This window comes from Micropterus dolomieu, linkage group LG10 (assembly GCF_021292245.1).
Source record: "Micropterus dolomieu isolate WLL.071019.BEF.003 ecotype Adirondacks linkage group LG10, ASM2129224v1, whole genome shotgun sequence".
NCBI classification, from domain to species: Eukaryota; Metazoa; Chordata; class Actinopteri; order Centrarchiformes; family Centrarchidae; genus Micropterus; species Micropterus dolomieu.
The window spans coordinates 26,519,367-26,537,576 of NC_060159.1; the positions used below are offsets into that span (position 1 = coordinate 26,519,367).

An 18,210-nucleotide genomic window follows, 5' to 3' on the forward strand; every position below is an offset into this window, starting at 1 on the left:
CCTCTCCGCTCTTTCTTTGACTTCTGATGCTGCTGTCAAACCAAAAACCCGAATATATCTGCAAAACAGCTTCTTAAAGGAATTAAGAAAAATCAAGTCTCTTATTCGAGTTCATAGTTTGTATTTTCAACTAAATGACCATTTAACACTTTTTAAACAAGACACGTTACAGTTTGGTGGGTTTCTTCCCCTCAAACACAACAATAAACATCCGCAGATGTGTTGACTCAAAGAAAACAACAGTGATCATCTATTTACATTAACTGTACAAAAGAATACGATTAAGATCTTCCAGCTCTCAAAACGGTGATGCGGTTTGTTTTTGAAAAGGGAGATGTCACATGGTTTAAAAAGAGAAGCAACTAGAGCTGGAGGTGTGATTAAAAAATAATAAATAAGGGTCTTTGGTTTGAACTGAAGTAACTACCGTTGGATGAATTACTGTGACATTAATACAGACCCTCAGGATGAACTGTGACAACTTTGGTGATCCTCTGACTTTTCCTCTAGTGCCATCATCAGGTCAATACTTTGGTTTATGATCAAATACTTGCTTGCTTCCCATCAGCCTCAGCTGTACGCTGTGTTTACGGGAAGTTAAATGGGGACCGTCAGCATGCTGAAACGCTACATTAAGACGGTGACGGTTGTACAAAGTGAGAACTAGGGATGCACCGAAATGAAAATTCTTGGCTGAAGCCAAAACTGAATATAATGAAAACATTTGCAGAATACCGAACAAGTACATCCACATTTTTGCCATTTTTTACCGTTGCATAAATTAGTAAGTAAATTACATGCGTCTATTTACTTTTAATGGAAACATGTAATATGTTTTATACTTTCTGTGAATATAATCCAATTAATCTTATTTCCATGCTGTACAGACGCCTTATTTTGAAAAAAAACGGTTGTCGTCACGTGTTTCCTCCTCGCGCTAAATTCATCCAGTCCGACCCAGTTTGATAAATAATGTTGTACGTGATTCTCGTCTGGCGTAACATGAAGACTTCTAAGCCTCTCTTCAGGCAGGACTCTCATACTGCAGCACTTGTCTTTGTAAAGAGACAAACTGACAGGATAAAGTCTCGAACCTGCCTGTCAGCTCGCTCTGGGCCGTTTCACTTACCGTAAAGGCTTGAATGAGTGTGCACTCCAAATGTCGGTGCGGCTAGCTTAATGGCCTTCTCACAGACGAGTGACAGAAACAAGAAGTAGTAAGAAGTCAGCCACAGATGGAGTGGATGTGCTGGGAGACGATTCAGCAGAACGGCGTCTGCAAACGGCTCGGACACTTTAAAATGATTCCAAACTGCCGACATGTCAACGTAATTGTTCTGTAAAATTTAATCAGTCTTTTGACTTATTAGGCCGAACACAGAGAGTGCAATTTTTTTGCTATATTCAGCCGATTCATTTCAGTGCCCGAACATTCGGTGCATCCCTAGCGGGAACCTCCAGGTCTGGAAAGTGAAGCCTTAAACCTGCATTCTCTTTAACAGCCAGCAGGGGGCGACGCCACTGGCTGCCAAAAAAAAAACTGATTGTATAGAAGTCTGTGAGAAAATGTTTCTACTTGTCAGCTGATTTATTCCCTCAGTAAACACTTTCCTGATGAGTTTATGGTCTCAGTCGCTAGTTTCAAGTCTTCTTCAACACAGCATGATGTTCATTTAGTAAATTATGGTCCCGTTTAGAGGAACAGAGACCAGGAAGCAGGGGAGGCTTTAGGGCGGGGCTACAAGCTAGCTAGCTCCACCCTCTCTTCCAAATATGGTAACATCTTGTCCAAAAAAACCCAAGATGTTGACAAACCAATGGGTGACGTCATGGTGCCTACGTTCACTTCTTTTATACAGTCTGTGGGTGAGCATCTTAGCATGCAGACGTTAGCATTTATCCCAAAGCCCCTAAGCACAGCTGCACAGAGTTGCTAGCATGGCTGCAGACTCTCGGTTCTTATTTACAATTAAATGTTGTCCATAGCATGCTGATTTTTAATGATTGTTAATGCTCCTCATTCTATTTTTAGATTACCAGTTCCCAATGATAAACCTGGGGAGTTGTTGAAAATGGAAAAGTTGTTGGGCCAAACAATAAGAGAAGGAAAAATCACCTTTTGGCTGCTCTGACCATATCTAAATACATACAACATAAACTTGAGACCATTGAGCGGCCTCGAGTAAATAAAGCTCGATTTTAAGGGGGTCAGAAGCTAAAACGAAGAACGTTTGTATTGATAAGCTGTCAAACCTTATTGGAAAATTATGACGTGTGACGCCAGCGCTGAGGCTCCCTGATGCGAATTCCTTTTTCCGTTTCCAAATTTGAGCTTTAAAATGATCTCCTCATCACTTCACATCAGATCCTGTGTGTATTTTTAACAACGACCAACCTATTTACTACAGAAACACAAACAATCAGCAGACGGGTACAAAAACAGTCACAGAGTCGATCATTAGCCGACACCTGATCGCTGCTGCAGACTCGTCCACTGAGCTCCTCTTCGCCGTCACGCTGCTTGTGGCTGCAGACGACGGCTATCCGACAGTTTTCAAAGCGGCCTAAATGTCAGTTTCCCCCTGGAAGGAGATTGTCCTTTGATACGAAGCTCAGAGCTCTGAGGAGTTTGTCCTGAAGCCTCTTCAGCTCAGCAGCGTTTTGGATTTTTAACTGTGAGGCCTTGACGAGTCCCGAGTTCCTGCGGCGGCGTCCTGTTTCATCGAGTCTGCGGGGAAAAAGATCAGATTTTAAAGAAGCACACCAACGACTACACGTCAAAGTCAGCTTACCAGTCACATTGGCTTAGAGATCACAGATTCATTTCTTACTACAGTTGTTTTGCATTAGACTGCACAGGTAAACCTAATAAAGTGGACACTGAACATCTTGTTTTTCATTTCTGTTCATGTACGGATTAAACTAAGATTATATCAATGAGCCTTGGGTAGGTGTGTTTATATCAAGCTAGGCTAAAGGCCTCCCGTACGTAGCCTATAGTCATGAGAATCATATCAAGCCTGAGAAAGTGTTTCAGATTTAGCGGTGTGCGTCTACAATAAAATCACAATAAACGATGTGTGAGCAGACGTTATCGAGTAGGCTACGTCAAAAACGCCTCGTCCGCCCAGTCACTGCGCCATGCAGTACACATGTGTTAGAGTTTAACAAGCCGACAAATTCAAGGTTAAAAGGTTGTTTGTCATTATAAAACACAGGGTTGCAAAAGTTTGTAGTCCTTCGTACTACACACACACACACACACACACACACACAGGATTTAACAGAAAGGTTCAGTGTGTGAGATTTAGTGGCATCTAGTGGCGAGGGTTGTGAATTGCAACCATCTGTCCAGTCTACCACTGCCCTCCTAACCTTTCAAAGAGCGCAGGACAGCTACGGTGGCTGACACAGCACAAAAAGTGTCTCTTCTGAGACAGCAGAGAGTGGCCAGTCAAGAAATGAGGTTTCTTTAGGTATAGTTATTAAGAAATTATATTTATTTAATTATTCAGTAAAACCAGATTTTATTGTGACTTTGCCTCTGACAGATAACATGGAAATACTAATCCAAGAGTGTGAAACACTGTTTCTGCACCACAGTCCATCATGAACCACACATTAAATAAAGTTTATACAAACATTGACAAGGGAAACAAGTTCATTCTCTCTGTGATTATAGATCCTCGCCAAAACTGCCCGCTAACAATAATATCTGGCCCGCTGCCAGATTATGGTGCTTTCATAGCAGCAAAAAATATAAATAAATAAATACGTTGATTGAGATCTATTTCAGCACTGCTGTCATGACAGCAACAGTTACTCACATAATCACTTCCTCTTTAGTGGTTTTGCCTACAACATAAAAGCGCGAGAAGCTTGTTTACTGTAATGCAGTATTTGGAGTAGAACTGAACTTTTACTTTTTTAATGTCATTCAGAATTTTCAGAGTCTGCAGTCAGAGAACGTGATTCCCCTAAATGTGCTCTGCCTGATGGATGTGGATCAAACACCGAAACAAAAACAGTGCAGCGTATGCCGTGACATGAGAAACATTCGCTGCAGAATCCATTTGTGGAAGAGAGAAAAATAAAGTTTTCCCAAGATGGGATCAAACACTCAACCCCTTGGGTTGCGAGTCCTTCACCTCAACCGAACAACATGTTGATGCATCTCAATATTACAGCTTATATTCTCAGTCACCATCTAATAGTTAAAAATGTTGCTCTGATGCAAAACTTACTTGCCGTCCCCTGCAGTATTTTATTACTACTTCTTCTTCTTCTTCTAACGTACGTATTCAATACAGTGATGAGTGCACTGCCTGAATTCTACCAGAAGTATAACAAGAAGAACGTAGTGACGAAACGCGCTCTGCAGCGCTGTTTGTCCGTTTTCAGCTGCTGTAGAAACATGACGACGGAACGTGGCGACATCCATAGAAGGGGGTGCCGCGGTTATGTAGATAGATAGATATTTATTATGTAAGGTCATAATGGGATCTTATATTGCATTTCCGTCAATAGATCCTCAGAAATATTACACACTTATGAGTATTTTTATGTTGTTTTTACTTGTATGCTTCAGTTGTAAGTAAAGACCTTTCCATTAAAGTCATTAGTAAGCAACAATTTACTATCCTGTTAACTAGAGCAAGCTAGAACAATATCAGACTTTTATTTTTGAATGACGCCAGAATGTCCAGATGTAATTTTTTGTCGTCTGTATCGCACACGCCTAATCAGTGTTTCCCAAAATGTCAAACTGTTCCCTTTAAATCTTTAAATAGTGATCCTCACAAAATTTAAGAGGGAAAAATTAAGGAAGAATAATTATTCTAAGAAACCTAAACAACTGCCTCATAACGCTTTGTTTTACAGGTCTGTTAATTCCTGGAAAATAGAAAAACAGCTGCTCCATTTAACCCAAACACACATTTATCTTTTCATGTGTTATTGTGCACTGACTGTATGATTCAAGGTTATACTAGTTTTAAACACCAGCAATTAATTGGAATTACTTAATTAGAAGTGCACCACCTTACATGTTACCGTCCAGGAAACTAAGAAATGACATTAAGTGTTACTGATGTTTTTATCTGGTAAATGTTGGATCCAAACTGCTGCTTTCAAACAGCTCCAGTTCTTTTTCTTTTACAGTCTTCGCCTCTTCAGCTGTAGCAAACTTTTCTGCCTTTTCACGGGTTTAACGTCTCAGCGGTTCAGGAACCGACAAAGCAGAGAGGACAATTTGTTTTAGGTGGACGACGTGGGCGGCTACTAGAACAACACGGCGGCGTGTTTTGGTTCCACTGAATGTCAGACGTCTTGGGTTCTCCCTCGCAGCTCGGCGGCGGTTCAGACCTCAAAAGAGGATCACAGAGGAGGAAACTAATCACCCGGAAAGGAGACGTGGACTCTGGACAAATCCTGGTGTTTACCTGTCGACGACGGTTTCTGCTCCAAAACAGTCAGACACTTTAGTCGCCGTTCAGCCCTGCGTCTGTTTAAAACACACAGCGGCTTTAAACCTATTTGGGTTCAGACTGGCAGGAGGGATTACGGCCAGTGCAATTTGCCTAAATGAAACGATGGCAGGACAATAACGGCGAGCACAGGTGTTTGGTTTTTTTTAGGTTTGGATTTAATCTCAAACGGTCCTCTGCGTCATCTGATAAAACAATATCCTTATTCAGCAGTTATGTTATACGCCTTGCTGAGTGTGCAGGATCTTGTCTCCAGCAGTCACTCACGATTGCACATGTGTGTGTTAACCAGAACAACGAGCCCGCTCTCTTACCTTGTGTAGTATTCTCAGGTGACGTCCAATCTGATATATTTTCTTAACTGGCCAGCCCCGGGAGGGAATAACTGTCTTTGTATCTATAAAAAAAAAAAAAAAAAAAAAAAGACAAAAGAAAGAGACAAATGGAGCAGCTGTGAAATGAAAGTGCAGCTACAGCAACTCTGAACGTGTACTGGGACGAGACTCCACTGTGTCTTTGTGTGTAGTGAAGAGATTCAGAGAGAAGATATCACAGAAGACCTGCAAATGAGTTGGAATACAAAAGAGAATCATCTCGGCAGGGAAATCACACGGAGCAGATTATACATAATCTACATGTGATGGTATCTGGAGACCGGGTGTGTTTGTATCTTTATTGCTTTCACTTAAACTGAAGTCCTTTGTGATGCACGTCGTGTCTGAGCCTGAGCTGAAAAAGATGATCGCTGTTCCTGTTTTTCATTCAGACGCATCCTTAAATAATGAAACTGTCTCTTCTGCACCACAGAGTTAATAAGCAGCCGACGTTCAGCTCCTCCGAGGATGAAGCTTCAGACACATCTTTTACATTTTTATTTTACACTTGAGGAGACGTTTTGTTTGGTGTTCTGCTTTAGATTTTCAGCAAACAAAGCAGGTCTCTCTGTTGGACGTTTTGAATTCATACTGCCGCTCGGATCAAACGCGAAACCTTATAGTTTCAGATCACAGGGTGTAATTCAACAGACGACACTCTCATGTCTCTTTCCAAACACAGACTCCTTCCTCTGCAACACAAAGAAGCACTAAACAGCACTAACCACACTTAAACTAGGGCCCATATATATTATTTTCCTGCGTATATTCACAGAACACCTTATGGCTTAAAGTAGCTCCTAGTTAGAAGAAGAAGAAGTCCAGAGGACTCCTGAGTCAAAGCCAAGCAGGAACCTCGGGGTCTGAAAAGTGAAGCACTTTTTAAAAGTGCCTGCAACCTGCATTCTCTCTAACGGCCAGCAGGGGGCGAAAAGAAGTGTGATTTTATAGAAGTCTATGAGAAAATGTTTCTACTTGTCAGCTGATTTATTCCCTCAGTAAACACTTTCCTGATGAGTTTATGGTCTCAGTCGCTAGTTTCAAGTCTTCTTCAACACAGCATGATGTTCATTTAGTAAATTATGGTCCCAGTTAGAGGAGCACAGACCAGAAAGCTACAAGGGGGCTACAAGCTGATTGACAAGTCTCTAGCATGGCAGGACAGAGGTGACTCGTATCCGCTGCTCTGTGTACATTTAACCAGCGCCGCAGAAAAAGCTTATGAGGAGTTGGCTGTTCATTTTACCCAGGAAGTACATTTTGTTTTAAGCCTGTTTGTCAGTCGCCAAAATTTGCATTCCAGTCGCTAACCAAGCTAGCTAGCTCCAGACTCTCATCCTAATATGGTCACATCCACTTGGCACAACCAAAATGCCAAATGGTAGTCGAAACACCAGTGGGTGACATCGCGCCGGCTACGTCCACTCGTTTTATACAGTCTATGGTCTTGAGCATCACTTCCTGTTCTGTCCCACAAGCGTCTGTAACTAATAATTTATAATAAAAACAAATAATGTCCCTGGAGTTTAAATCAGCTCCACTACAGCAGCCGCAACAGATAATTTATATTTATTATATAGTTTAAATCTTTGCCATTTGGTTTTAACCCTTTAACATGATATCATAATATCCAGCGCTCCCAGTCCTCTCTGTCCTGCTGTTATTACAGTCTGACATTTAGCATGCAAAGGTCTAAGGCTCATGGGAAATGATGTTCGTTAAAGGCTTTCAAAAAAGAAAACGCCTAAACATATGAAGTGAGGCACATGACATGCTGCTGAGACAGACGCTGTTCCATGGCTGCAGTTTTAGTTATCAGCTGTTGCAGATAAAGAAGTGCGTCACGCGTCAGCGGAAAAATACGACGATAGTAAATGTTTAAAAGTTAATAAAGATCCAGTCATCTCAACAACAAATCATGATAAACTAGCAACACTGCAGACGGAAGTTTGCACGACTCTCCGCTATCAGAATTACCCATGAAACCAAACTTCTGGTTGTGAGATTAGCACAAATACTGTTGTAGATCAACAGGAAATCCAGAGTGAAAGACAGGAAACACATTCATATGATATGCATCCAAACTGAGGGGGATCAAGGAAGGTTAAAATCAAGGGCAACTGGACTTGGTTGAAGTTACTCGAGTCCAGTTGCTCTTGATTTTAACCTCTTGGACAACTATGACCTGGACGTTCACAGACATCTTGGATATAAAGTAAAACCAGGATCCTAAGAGGTGAAGGGATGCAGATGTCACTTGTTTGTCTGATACAGCATCTTTAATAAACTACAGTTTGCAGCAAATATAATGAGGATTACCACCTTAAAACACCTAGTGGTCCTATACAAACATTCAGGCGGCCAGTTAATTGTTTTTAAGACTCTCTTTTACAGTTTTATAACACGTGAAAACACACGGGCTGACGGCTACACAAGCACTAACCTGGGCGAGAATCCAACCCAAACAAATCTCAGGTAGGTAAGGCTGCGGGGCAAAAACGTGACCGGGAGTACCAGGGGCGCACGGAGAGCAAGGTGCAGGGCAAAACCTAAACAAGGTGCAGGGGAAAAACCTAAATGGCTGTGTTTTGGAAATAAAGAGTCAAAAAATGATTCTGAAGCTTCTTGTTGTCCAGCAGCCAAGTAAGATTAAAAGGAAGCTTTGCAGCATTAACCTTCCGGGTTCTGTTCAGTGGTTCCTGCTGTTTCCTGCTTCTGTCCTGTTCTTGGCTGGTCTGGACGCAGGATTAGACCAAGCACTGTTCAGTGTTAATGACAGCTGGCAAATCCAAGAAGACTGCAACCCCCGGGGACCCCTTCAATCCCCCAGACCAGACAGAAAAGCTGCACCTACCTTTTCAGAGAGGAAACCAACTTTAGCTTTTCTGCTTGTAGTTTGTCCATCAATGTGATTCACGTGGACAAAAACCACTGAGGGGTCCAGGTTTGAAGAGAAATAAGTGTTCAGTTCCTCCATTAATACCACACACACACACATATATACATAAGTCTATGCAGTACTATACAATAAATTTAGTGTTGTAGTCAAGACCAAGACCAGAATTTATCAAGACCGAGACAAGACCAAGACTTTTAGGGGCTGAGACCAAGACCAAGGGAGGGTGAGACACAGTCAAGACCAAGACCAGAGTTCATCAAGGCTGAGCCAAGACCAAGACTTTTAGGGGCAGAGACCAAGACCAAGGGAGGGTGAGACACAGTCAAGACCAAGACCAGAGTTCATCAAGGCTGAGCCAAGACCAAGACTTTTAGGGGCTGAGACCAAGTTGAGTCCAAGACCGAGGGAGGGTTTGATCGAGTCAAGACCAAAACCAGAGTTTATCAAGACCGAGACAAGACCAAGACTTTTAGGGGCTGAGACCAAGTTGAGTCCAAGACCGAGGGAGGGCAAGACAGAGTCAAGACCAAGACCAGAGTTTATCAAGGCTGAGACAAGACCAAGACTTTTAGGGACTGAGACCAAGTTGAGTCCAAGACCGAGGGAGGGCAAGACAGAGTCAAGACCAAGACCAGAGTTTATCAAGGCTGAGACAAGACCAAGACTTTTAGGGGCTGAGACCAAGTTGAGTCCAAGACCGAGGGAGGGCAAGACAGAGTCAAGACCAAGACCAATTCCCCACATTACATGACATCACAATAAAATGTAGAACGAGATCATCCGTACTTCCCAAATTGATCAGAAAGATCCACATTCCCATTAAAACACCCACATACAAACACTGAAATCAGAAATCATGTAAGCATCGCCATCGCAGTGAGGGGTGACAGGCGTTAATGGGAATTTTTTTATTAAAAACCCAAGTCTGAGACCAAGACAAGACCAAATACAAATACGGTTGAGTCCGAGACGAGACCAAGACCATCTAAAAGTGGTCTCGAGTACTACAACACTAAGTAAATTAAATGTCTGACGTTGCTCCAGGTGTTTTTTAATCATCACGCAAAGAGTTCACTCTCGTCAGTTGCAGCCACTAAACAAGCCGACCTGCTCTGCTCATGGTGAATGTTTATGATTAAATATTCTGCGTACTGTGTTAAAATAACAAGAGTAAAATATCTGGTATTTAAAACCACTTTACGATAAAAAAAAAAAATAACTGTCTCGTGATTAGGGATGGGTATCGAGTAACAATACCTTTTAAGGTATCGACCGAAACAGCCCAGCATCGAGAAGCGATATCGATGCGTCTCCAGCCAAACCAGTACTTCATTCGATACTTTTAGTAACCTGATCACGGTAAAAAATTGCTATTTGTATGGTTTTGCTTGCAGCCAAACACCCAAGCAACACACCGAAAGAAAGAGAAGAGCACTGCTCTTTCCCCTTGTGTGCCTCCACACGTCAATGCGAGATTTTAACAGCCGCTTACCTTCGGCTGCGGTCTCACGCATGTTCGTCACTTTTACAAGTTTATCACCACAAGCTTGGCTTTCCGTTGGTTCCCATCTTCTGGCATCATTTAACACATCAGATATAGTCTGTGTGATCAGCTGGATGTTCAGCTTCTCTTTTCCTCAGTTTGCTTCTTTAGATCCTTTGGCGTAGTTTCGTGAGTTGTCTTCTTTGTTTTTTTCACCACTAAAGGAAACAGCACTGTCAATCCATTATTTCATTAATCAAAAGTTAACAAAATAATCCTCCGTGGTTGACTTTCAACAAACGTGTGAAAAATTTAACTTTGAATTAAATTTTCCACAACTCATGTGATCACTAAACAGTTTCACTCCTCCTCTCTCATTCAAATACAAAAAAAACCTCCCAAGCAGTCTAATTAGTGACCTAATTAGGATGAGGAGCGATCTGATACAATTTCCCAATATTTTTATCTGAAGAACAACTAGATCTCCTTGCTTGTCCATAACAACAAAAAAATAGCAAGGTATCGAATGAAGTACTTGTAAAATTTTAAACAATACCCAACCCTACTTTTAAGTATACTTTCATGCTAATAAAAAAATGTATGCAGGACTACTTCTTGTAACAGTATCTCCACACTGTGCTACTTGAGTGAAATATCTGAGTACTTCTACCGCTGGATGTTGTTGGAGTGCATGAGCTCACAGAAGGGTTCATGATACTGTAGTTCTCCTCTGTAGTTTCAGTAACTGACCAGAGGCTAAATGAAAATTTAGAAAATTAAATTCTCTACCGTCTGAGAGTGCAACAGGCCTGAGAAAGGTAATAAGAGTGTGACCTTAAAATAGATTTGCAAAGGTTCAGATTATGAGAAATTAATGTTTCAACAGGAGCCCAGGTGCTTAACGGACAGGGTGGAAATTAGATTTTTCTGGCGGTAGAAAGGCAACAACTGTGAGCCAATAGTTAATAATCATCTTAGCATTGATTTACAGTGGTGCGGGCGGACGTCTGTGTATGTAGAGCTAAAGCATGAGAGCGTAATCACAAAAGACAAACGCAAGACAAAAAAGAATAGAGAGTTTTTAGAAAGAAGCACCACACACTGAATATTACATAGTTCATACTAGTTTATTTTTTCTCTGCTGAACTCTGTGTTCAAACTAAATTAGGAGGCGGCACAACAGTAAAAAAAGTCACCAGTGAACACGAAAAGACAAAAGATGCCTCCTCCAGGTTGAGGTCACTTCAGGACTTTTCACTGTCATCAATGAATCTGCTAATTATTTTATCAATTAATAGTTTGGTCTATAAAATCAAAAACTCCCAGTGACCATCGTCACATCTCCCTCATCGTTTGAGGAGATAGGACTAGTGAAATTTTGACAAAGACTCAAACAGCCATGCTAGCAGCTGTGTGGGGATGTACTTTACCGCCAAAGGCTAAAATCAACATGCTAAGGGCCCGTGTCCACCAAAGCGTTTTTTTTGTGGCGTCAGCGTCTTTTTTTCCCCACTTGAGCGCCGCGTTTTTGCAACATGGTAAAAACGGCAGCAGCGTGGCGAGGCAGTGAGCGTCTTTTCCTTAACTGAGCGCTGAGTGTTTTTTTTTCAGTCGCCGAGAGTTGAAAAATGTTCAACTTTGGGGGGAAAAAACACTTTTTACCCAGCCGTCCAATCACAGTAGAGGAGCGGCGGGACAAATACCACACCGTAGCAACGGTTACTATCCGGCTCATCGACTGCTCATCAACAATGGGGGAGAAGTTGATATTTTTGGTTTGGTGGCATTTAGTCATGAACCAAAATATTGGACAAATTAAATGAAAGCTTACATTCACTATGAAAACATTTCAGGCACTAGATTAAAATTCAAGGGATCACCGAAAAGATTACAATTTACCCTGAGAGGAGATGAATGTGTGAATAAAAGTTTCTGCCAATCCATTCAATAGATGTTGAGACATTTCACTAAAAACCATAAAGGTCAACCTCATGGTGGCGCTAGAGTAAAACTCGGGGCATAGTCAAAGTCATTAGGATACACCGTCTGGGATACCTGGATCCAACCCATCTAGTAGATGTTGAGTTATAAGCAGCAGAGGACCTGAAGAATGACCAATGACTGTTCACATAACTAAAAAATGACAATTATTCAAATATCAAAATCGCTGCAGATTGATTTTCTGTCCTATGACTAATTATTTTCAGCTCTGGTCCAGTTAATGTGAAACAACAGAATTAAACCAGCCTACTCCCATTCAGTTTTGCTCAAATCGCCCCGTCAACTAAACTCAGTCTCAGTTTTAAAAGTGCTGTGGCTCCCCGCGGGTGGCAGCTTATTAAAAAGTCCAGGCAATAACTTTTAATTCAGTTAGTTTCATAATCTAATAAAAATCTCCGGAGGACAAAAAGCTCTGCCTGTGAAATGACACACAGTTAATGAACCACAGCATTAATTAAGCTTTTGAGCAATATGAGCTTTTGATGAATGTACTGATTTTTTTTGTTTTTTACTTTACTGCTGACGCCTGGCAATCGTTTTTTAAAAATTATTTCTCAGGTGTTTATCAGTGCTAATCTTCAGACAAAATTCACCAACCTGATTATATTGTGTGCTAGCTGCAGGTTACCGTCGTTAAATACCGGCTGAATAACTTAGTTTTGGTAGTTCTACAGAATATTGTCCGTCATGGTTGCTTTTAGTCAAATTTTAAACTTTAAGAAAATAACTGTCTAAAATCAGGGTAACATCGCCTTAAACAAAATGAATTCCTGAACAATAACATTAAAGGTTCAGTGTGTAAGCTTTAGTGACATCTAGTGGTGAGCGTTGTGAATTGCAACCAGCGGCTCACAGTGCATTCACATGCTCCTCCATTTCCAAGTCATTCTTCTGACTTATGTGTGTGTTTATGGGCTCTTAAGTCTGAATGTTGAATCAACATGGACCCTACTACAAAGATGTTTTGGATTAACATTATCAGAGCATATAAACAGCACGCAGACATCTAGTTCACTCTACATGGACAGCAAACTAACCGTTATAACCATATTACACATTGCAAAATATGTACATGCAATACGTGATTCTGCACAAATCAAAAGTTCTGTATACTTCTTTACGTCCCATGTACACTTTATTTCTCTTTTTGCAATAAAGATTTAAGGAAGGGGGAAAAAAAATATTCTGATTATTCTGACACCACATGAATGCACCACCACTCACCGCTCCCTTTCCAAGCGCGCAGGAGAAGCTACGGTGGCCGATACGCTCTGTCAGCTCTCGTGCCAAGAGCTTTTCTTACTTTTAACAAACAAGACGACTACTTCCACTGCTAACGTTACTTCTTCTTCTTCTTCATGTGTATTAAACGTAGTGACAAAACGCATTCTGTAGGGCACCGTTTAGGCTACTGTAGAAACATGGGAGTGCAACATGATGACCTCCATATAAGAGGACCCGCGGTCTATGTAGATATAAATGTCTCATTCTGAAGTAATAAAAACATAACGGTTTGTTATTTAAGGTCTTTATACACCACTGAAAACATAGTTATGGATATTGTATTGCATTTCTGTCAATAGATCCTCCTAAATATTACACACTGGACATTTAACTACTCACATTTAATGCAGGAAGGGCCTTTAGCATGAAAAGCTAACTCAGCAGCCCCCATGTCGGGTTACGGCTGTTAACTGATAACACAAATACTGTAGCACATAATCGTGGATGACAAACACAGGTATCCACTGTTGTGTTTTGATGAATAGATAATTCATTTTGCAGCAGCTGGTTTCAGTAACAAGATAATTGAAGCAGCATTATTTGATCCATGCTGTAGCTGTAAACACAGTACCGTAACGTCACCTTATAAAGTTGTTTTTTGGCAAATTAACACATGCAGCGGATACATGCAGCAGCAACATTAGCATTCATTAACAGCGTGTTTGTGTCCACCTGATCAATATTCACTCTCTTTTAGCTCTACTTTCCACCCGCTCCTTAGGGAAATATCTAGCTCTTCAGCTGCTAAATGCTCCACTATGTTCACCAGCGGGTCTCTAACTGCGTCTGCCTGCGGCTGTAGCGTACTGTGGTTCAGCTGCCTGCTGCTGCAGGAAACGAGACTGACTTGAGCCGTGAGACTGAACCAAAACAGTACGTTTCTGTGCTGTTAATCCATGCTGGTATTTGTCAATATAAAAATAAATTATTAATGCAGCTGAAGCAGACACCTATTTCCTAAAATAACATACCCAAAATGAATCAGGAATAGCTCCTCAACCATTAGGCCTAGATGCATAATTCTGGTCTCCTTTGATAGGTCAGAAGCTAAGGAATATGAACCTATTTATTTTTCTATTAAAGAGTAAATGGAGATGCAATAAAGGAAAATATATTTTCATCCTCGCCTGGTAAAAAAATTATATTTTAATAGCAATATCACCATCAAAACCATCACCCAATTCATTATAATGCAACTGAATATCTTATAATAAACCTAGAATACAACTGTAGCTGCAAATGTGATGAAAATAAACTAATATACAACATTTATTACACAATTTTTCACAAATTTACCAGGCGTATGTCAATGTTTTGGCCATATTTACTGTTTATATGTTCACTTCTTTTGGGAGTTTTCTTCAAAACACTATTTCTGTCCATAAAACCAAAACGTTCCAAATAACATAAAGCTTCTAAAATATTGATAAAAAACAGTGAATATTGATCAACATTCCTGTGACGAAAAGCACCCCCATGCTTTACAGGCCCACAACTCGAGTAAGTGGGCTCTATCTCTTCGTCTTGAGCAGACCAAATGTTTGGTATACTGGATGTAACTACAACGAGTCGGCCAGACAGTCTGTTCCAAAGCAACACTTTTCCTCTCCTGCATTTTTTGGTGAACTGAAACTCAGTGAGAGCTTAGAGGGACTGTGCAATGTCCAAGATGGTGTCCAGAGTTATTTTTGTCAACAACTGAGCTATTTTTGGACGGAAAAAACAGCAAAAGTAAGTCAGCAGTTGTAACTGCACATGTATAATGGTGCGTTTGTTGTTGTTGATAATAATAATGAATTTAATTTGTTATGCCCTTTATATTTAAGCAAATCCCAATGTGCTACATGATAAAACAGGTAAGTGCTAAAAATAAAAATACATAGAGAGCATGACAAATAAAAACAATAAGGCAAAGGAAAATGGCAAGAGTTCAATCAAAAGCTCTCCTTAAAAGGTGGGTTTAAAGCTTTTCCTCATCTGCAGGAGTGAGTGTGGGACAGACTTTGGCGATGTTCCTGAGGTGGAAGAAGGAGGTCTTGCAGAGATGTTTGATGTGAGTCCAGATGAGAGTCCATTTTAACACCCAGGTTGGTGGCTGATGTTGAAAGTGGAATGTTTTGGCCAGAGAAGTTGATGCTGGTAATGTCAGACGACCGAACCTGGTGTGGGGTGCCGAATAAGATGGCTTCAGTCTTGGAGCTGTTTAGCTGCAGAAAGTTTTGCTTCATCCACGCCTTTATTGCCTCCAGGCAGGTGATCAGAGTGGATGATGGCAGGGCAGTAGAGCGGGTTGGATTTGTCCTGAGGTAGAGTTGAGTGTCATCAGCATAGCAGTGGAATGAAATTCCATGCCGGCTAATGACGTGGTCAAGGGGGAGCATGTAGAGGATAAACAGGGTGGGCCCGAGCACTGAGCCTTGAGGGACACCACAGGTGACGTTGTGTGTCAGGGATTTAGCCTCTCCCAAGGCGACATGCTCAGTTCTCCCGGTGAGGTAGGATGAGAAGCACTCATGGACAGAGTCAGAAACACAGATAGTGGAATTTAGACGGTGGAGGAGGATGTTGTGGTCCACAGTGTTGAATGCTGCAGTCAAGTCCAGGAGGATGGGGAGCCAGCGTCTGCAGTCATCAGCAGGTCATTTGTGACCCTGACCAGGGCTGTTTTTGTGCTGTGGCCAGGATGGAAAACGGACTGAACTACTTTTTCCAGCACATTGGAAAGGAATGGAAGGTTTGAGATGGGCATGTAGTTGGCAAAGACTTCTGGGTCTAGGGTGGGTTTTTTGAGAAGTGGCCTGTTGACCGTGGTTTTCAGTGTTGAAGGAACATGGCCAGCCTGGAGGGAGTGGTTAATGACCTTCGTGATGAGGGGACTTATTGCATGAAGATTGGATTTTACCAGGTCTGTGGGGAAGGGGTCCAGGGCACAGGTGGACGGTTTCATCTTTTTGATGATGTCCTCAACCTCTCGCTGTGAGATGACAAAAAAACAGCAGAGAGGTTGGAAAATCCCAGGCTGTGGGTCAGCAGCCGGGACAGGCAGTATGGAGAAACTGGATAGCAGGGAGCGGATGGTGTCTACTTTTTTTCTGAAAAAAGTGATGCAATTGTTGCACCTCTCTTCTCTGGCTTCTGAAAGATCAAGTTTGCTGTTTGAGGATGTCATTTATGGTAGAGAAAAGTTGTTTGGAGTTGCCAGGGCTGTTGTTGATAACTTTGGAATAAAACTGTGAACGTGCATCTGTCAAGGACCTTGAATAGGACTTCTGATGTTCTCGGTAGGCCTGCCTATGAACAGTGAGTCCTGAGGCCTTGAGGCACCGCTCAAGGACACGCCCAGCTGTTTTTATTTTCCTGAGTTTGTAGGTGTACCAGGGGGCTGAGCGTAAGACGCTGACAGTTCTAGTTTTGACAGGTGCATGGAGATCTAGGAGACTGCTCAGAGATTTATTGTAGAAGTAAACCATCAGTGACTGAGGAGAAATCAGCAGGAGAGATGTTGGAGGTCTACGGTCAAGGTTGATCTTTTTCAGGTCCCTGTAGCAGATTGGACGCTTGCCTTTGGTGTGTGAGCAAAGGAGTGGCAGCTACATTGACATGGTCTTGTGGTCAGACACACCCAGATCATATGCCAGAAGGTTGCTAATGGGGGCGGAGTTTGAAATGACCAGGTCCAGTGTGTGCCCCCTGGAGTGTGTGGGGACATCAACATGTTGTTGGAGGTTGAGGCAGTCCAGTAGTTGCAGAAACTCAGCTGCAAAGTGGCAGGACGGGTTGTCTACATGAATATTAATATCTCCAGGTATAATAATGTTGGCAGAGGTGGTGCAGAGGGTTGTGAGAAGGTTGTGTATCTCTGAGATGAAACCCCCCCCCTTCCCCATGACAATGCTTTAAATGCTAGGCATTCAAATGAGCACAGTGTAGGCAGGGGGGATAGCTCAAGTTCTGTCGGTGTATGACAGCTATGCCGCCACCATGACCAGTGCTGCGGGCTCTCTCCAGGTAGCGCTGACCCTGGCTGGTGCCATGTTTCTGTCAGGCACATGAAGTCTAATCCCTTGTCCATGATGTGGCCTTGTATGAAGGACGCTTTATTTGTGAGGGATTGTGTATTGAAAAGTTCTATTTTGAGTGTTGATGCTGTGGTGAATCTCTGTAGGGGCCGTAGTACACTGAAATCCACTCCACGTTTTCTGGCCTGCTTGGTGTGCAGAGACCTCGCGGTGCTTCCCGTGCTGCTCAGCTGAGCGTGCAGAGATCTCCTGATGTTTACCGTGTTGCTAGCACCGAGAGCGACGCTGCTCCAGATGGATGGAATGTCTGAAGCAGGCGGGCCAGGCTGATGATAAACAAACTTTCGACGGGAACTTCTGTGGCTGTAACAGCCTACTAGCTTCACATGTGTGCCATGGATAGGTTGACAAAATACTAGGATCAGACATGGATTTTCCATTTACATTTTGCGTGAAAGTAAGTCAGTGTTAAAAGGCAAGAAAAGGTTTGCCTCATTCACGATCTTTTTGAGGTCAATACTCATGTCCAATTGTTGCCTTCACGGCCGCTCAAAAAGTATATATTTTCCTCTAATTAGACCTGGTTGCAGGTTTTTCCAGGCGCTTTTTCTGTGGCTGCTGCCTGAAACTTCCTAACAAGGCAAGGTAAGGCAAGTTTATTTAT

General features: G+C 42.0%; 1 protein-coding gene across 7 annotated transcripts in view; it reads right to left on the reverse strand.

Moving 5' to 3' along the window:
• Positions 1–2,355: 2,355 nt before the first annotated feature.
• LOC123977812 (interphotoreceptor matrix proteoglycan 1-like) overlaps positions 2,356–18,210 on the reverse strand; it is an 82,337-nt gene continuing 66,482 nt past the window's right edge. For all 7 annotated transcript variants that reach the window (XM_046060796.1, XM_046060792.1, XM_046060793.1 and 4 more), the window contains 2 exons: positions 5,801–5,883; positions 2,356–2,728 (listed from right to left, as the gene is read on the reverse strand). In XM_046060796.1, coding sequence (XP_045916752.1) covers positions 5,844–5,883 — 40 coding nt within the window. In that variant the 3' untranslated portion in view covers positions 2,356–2,728; positions 5,801–5,843. The remainder of the gene's footprint in view (positions 2,729–5,800; positions 5,884–18,210) is intronic.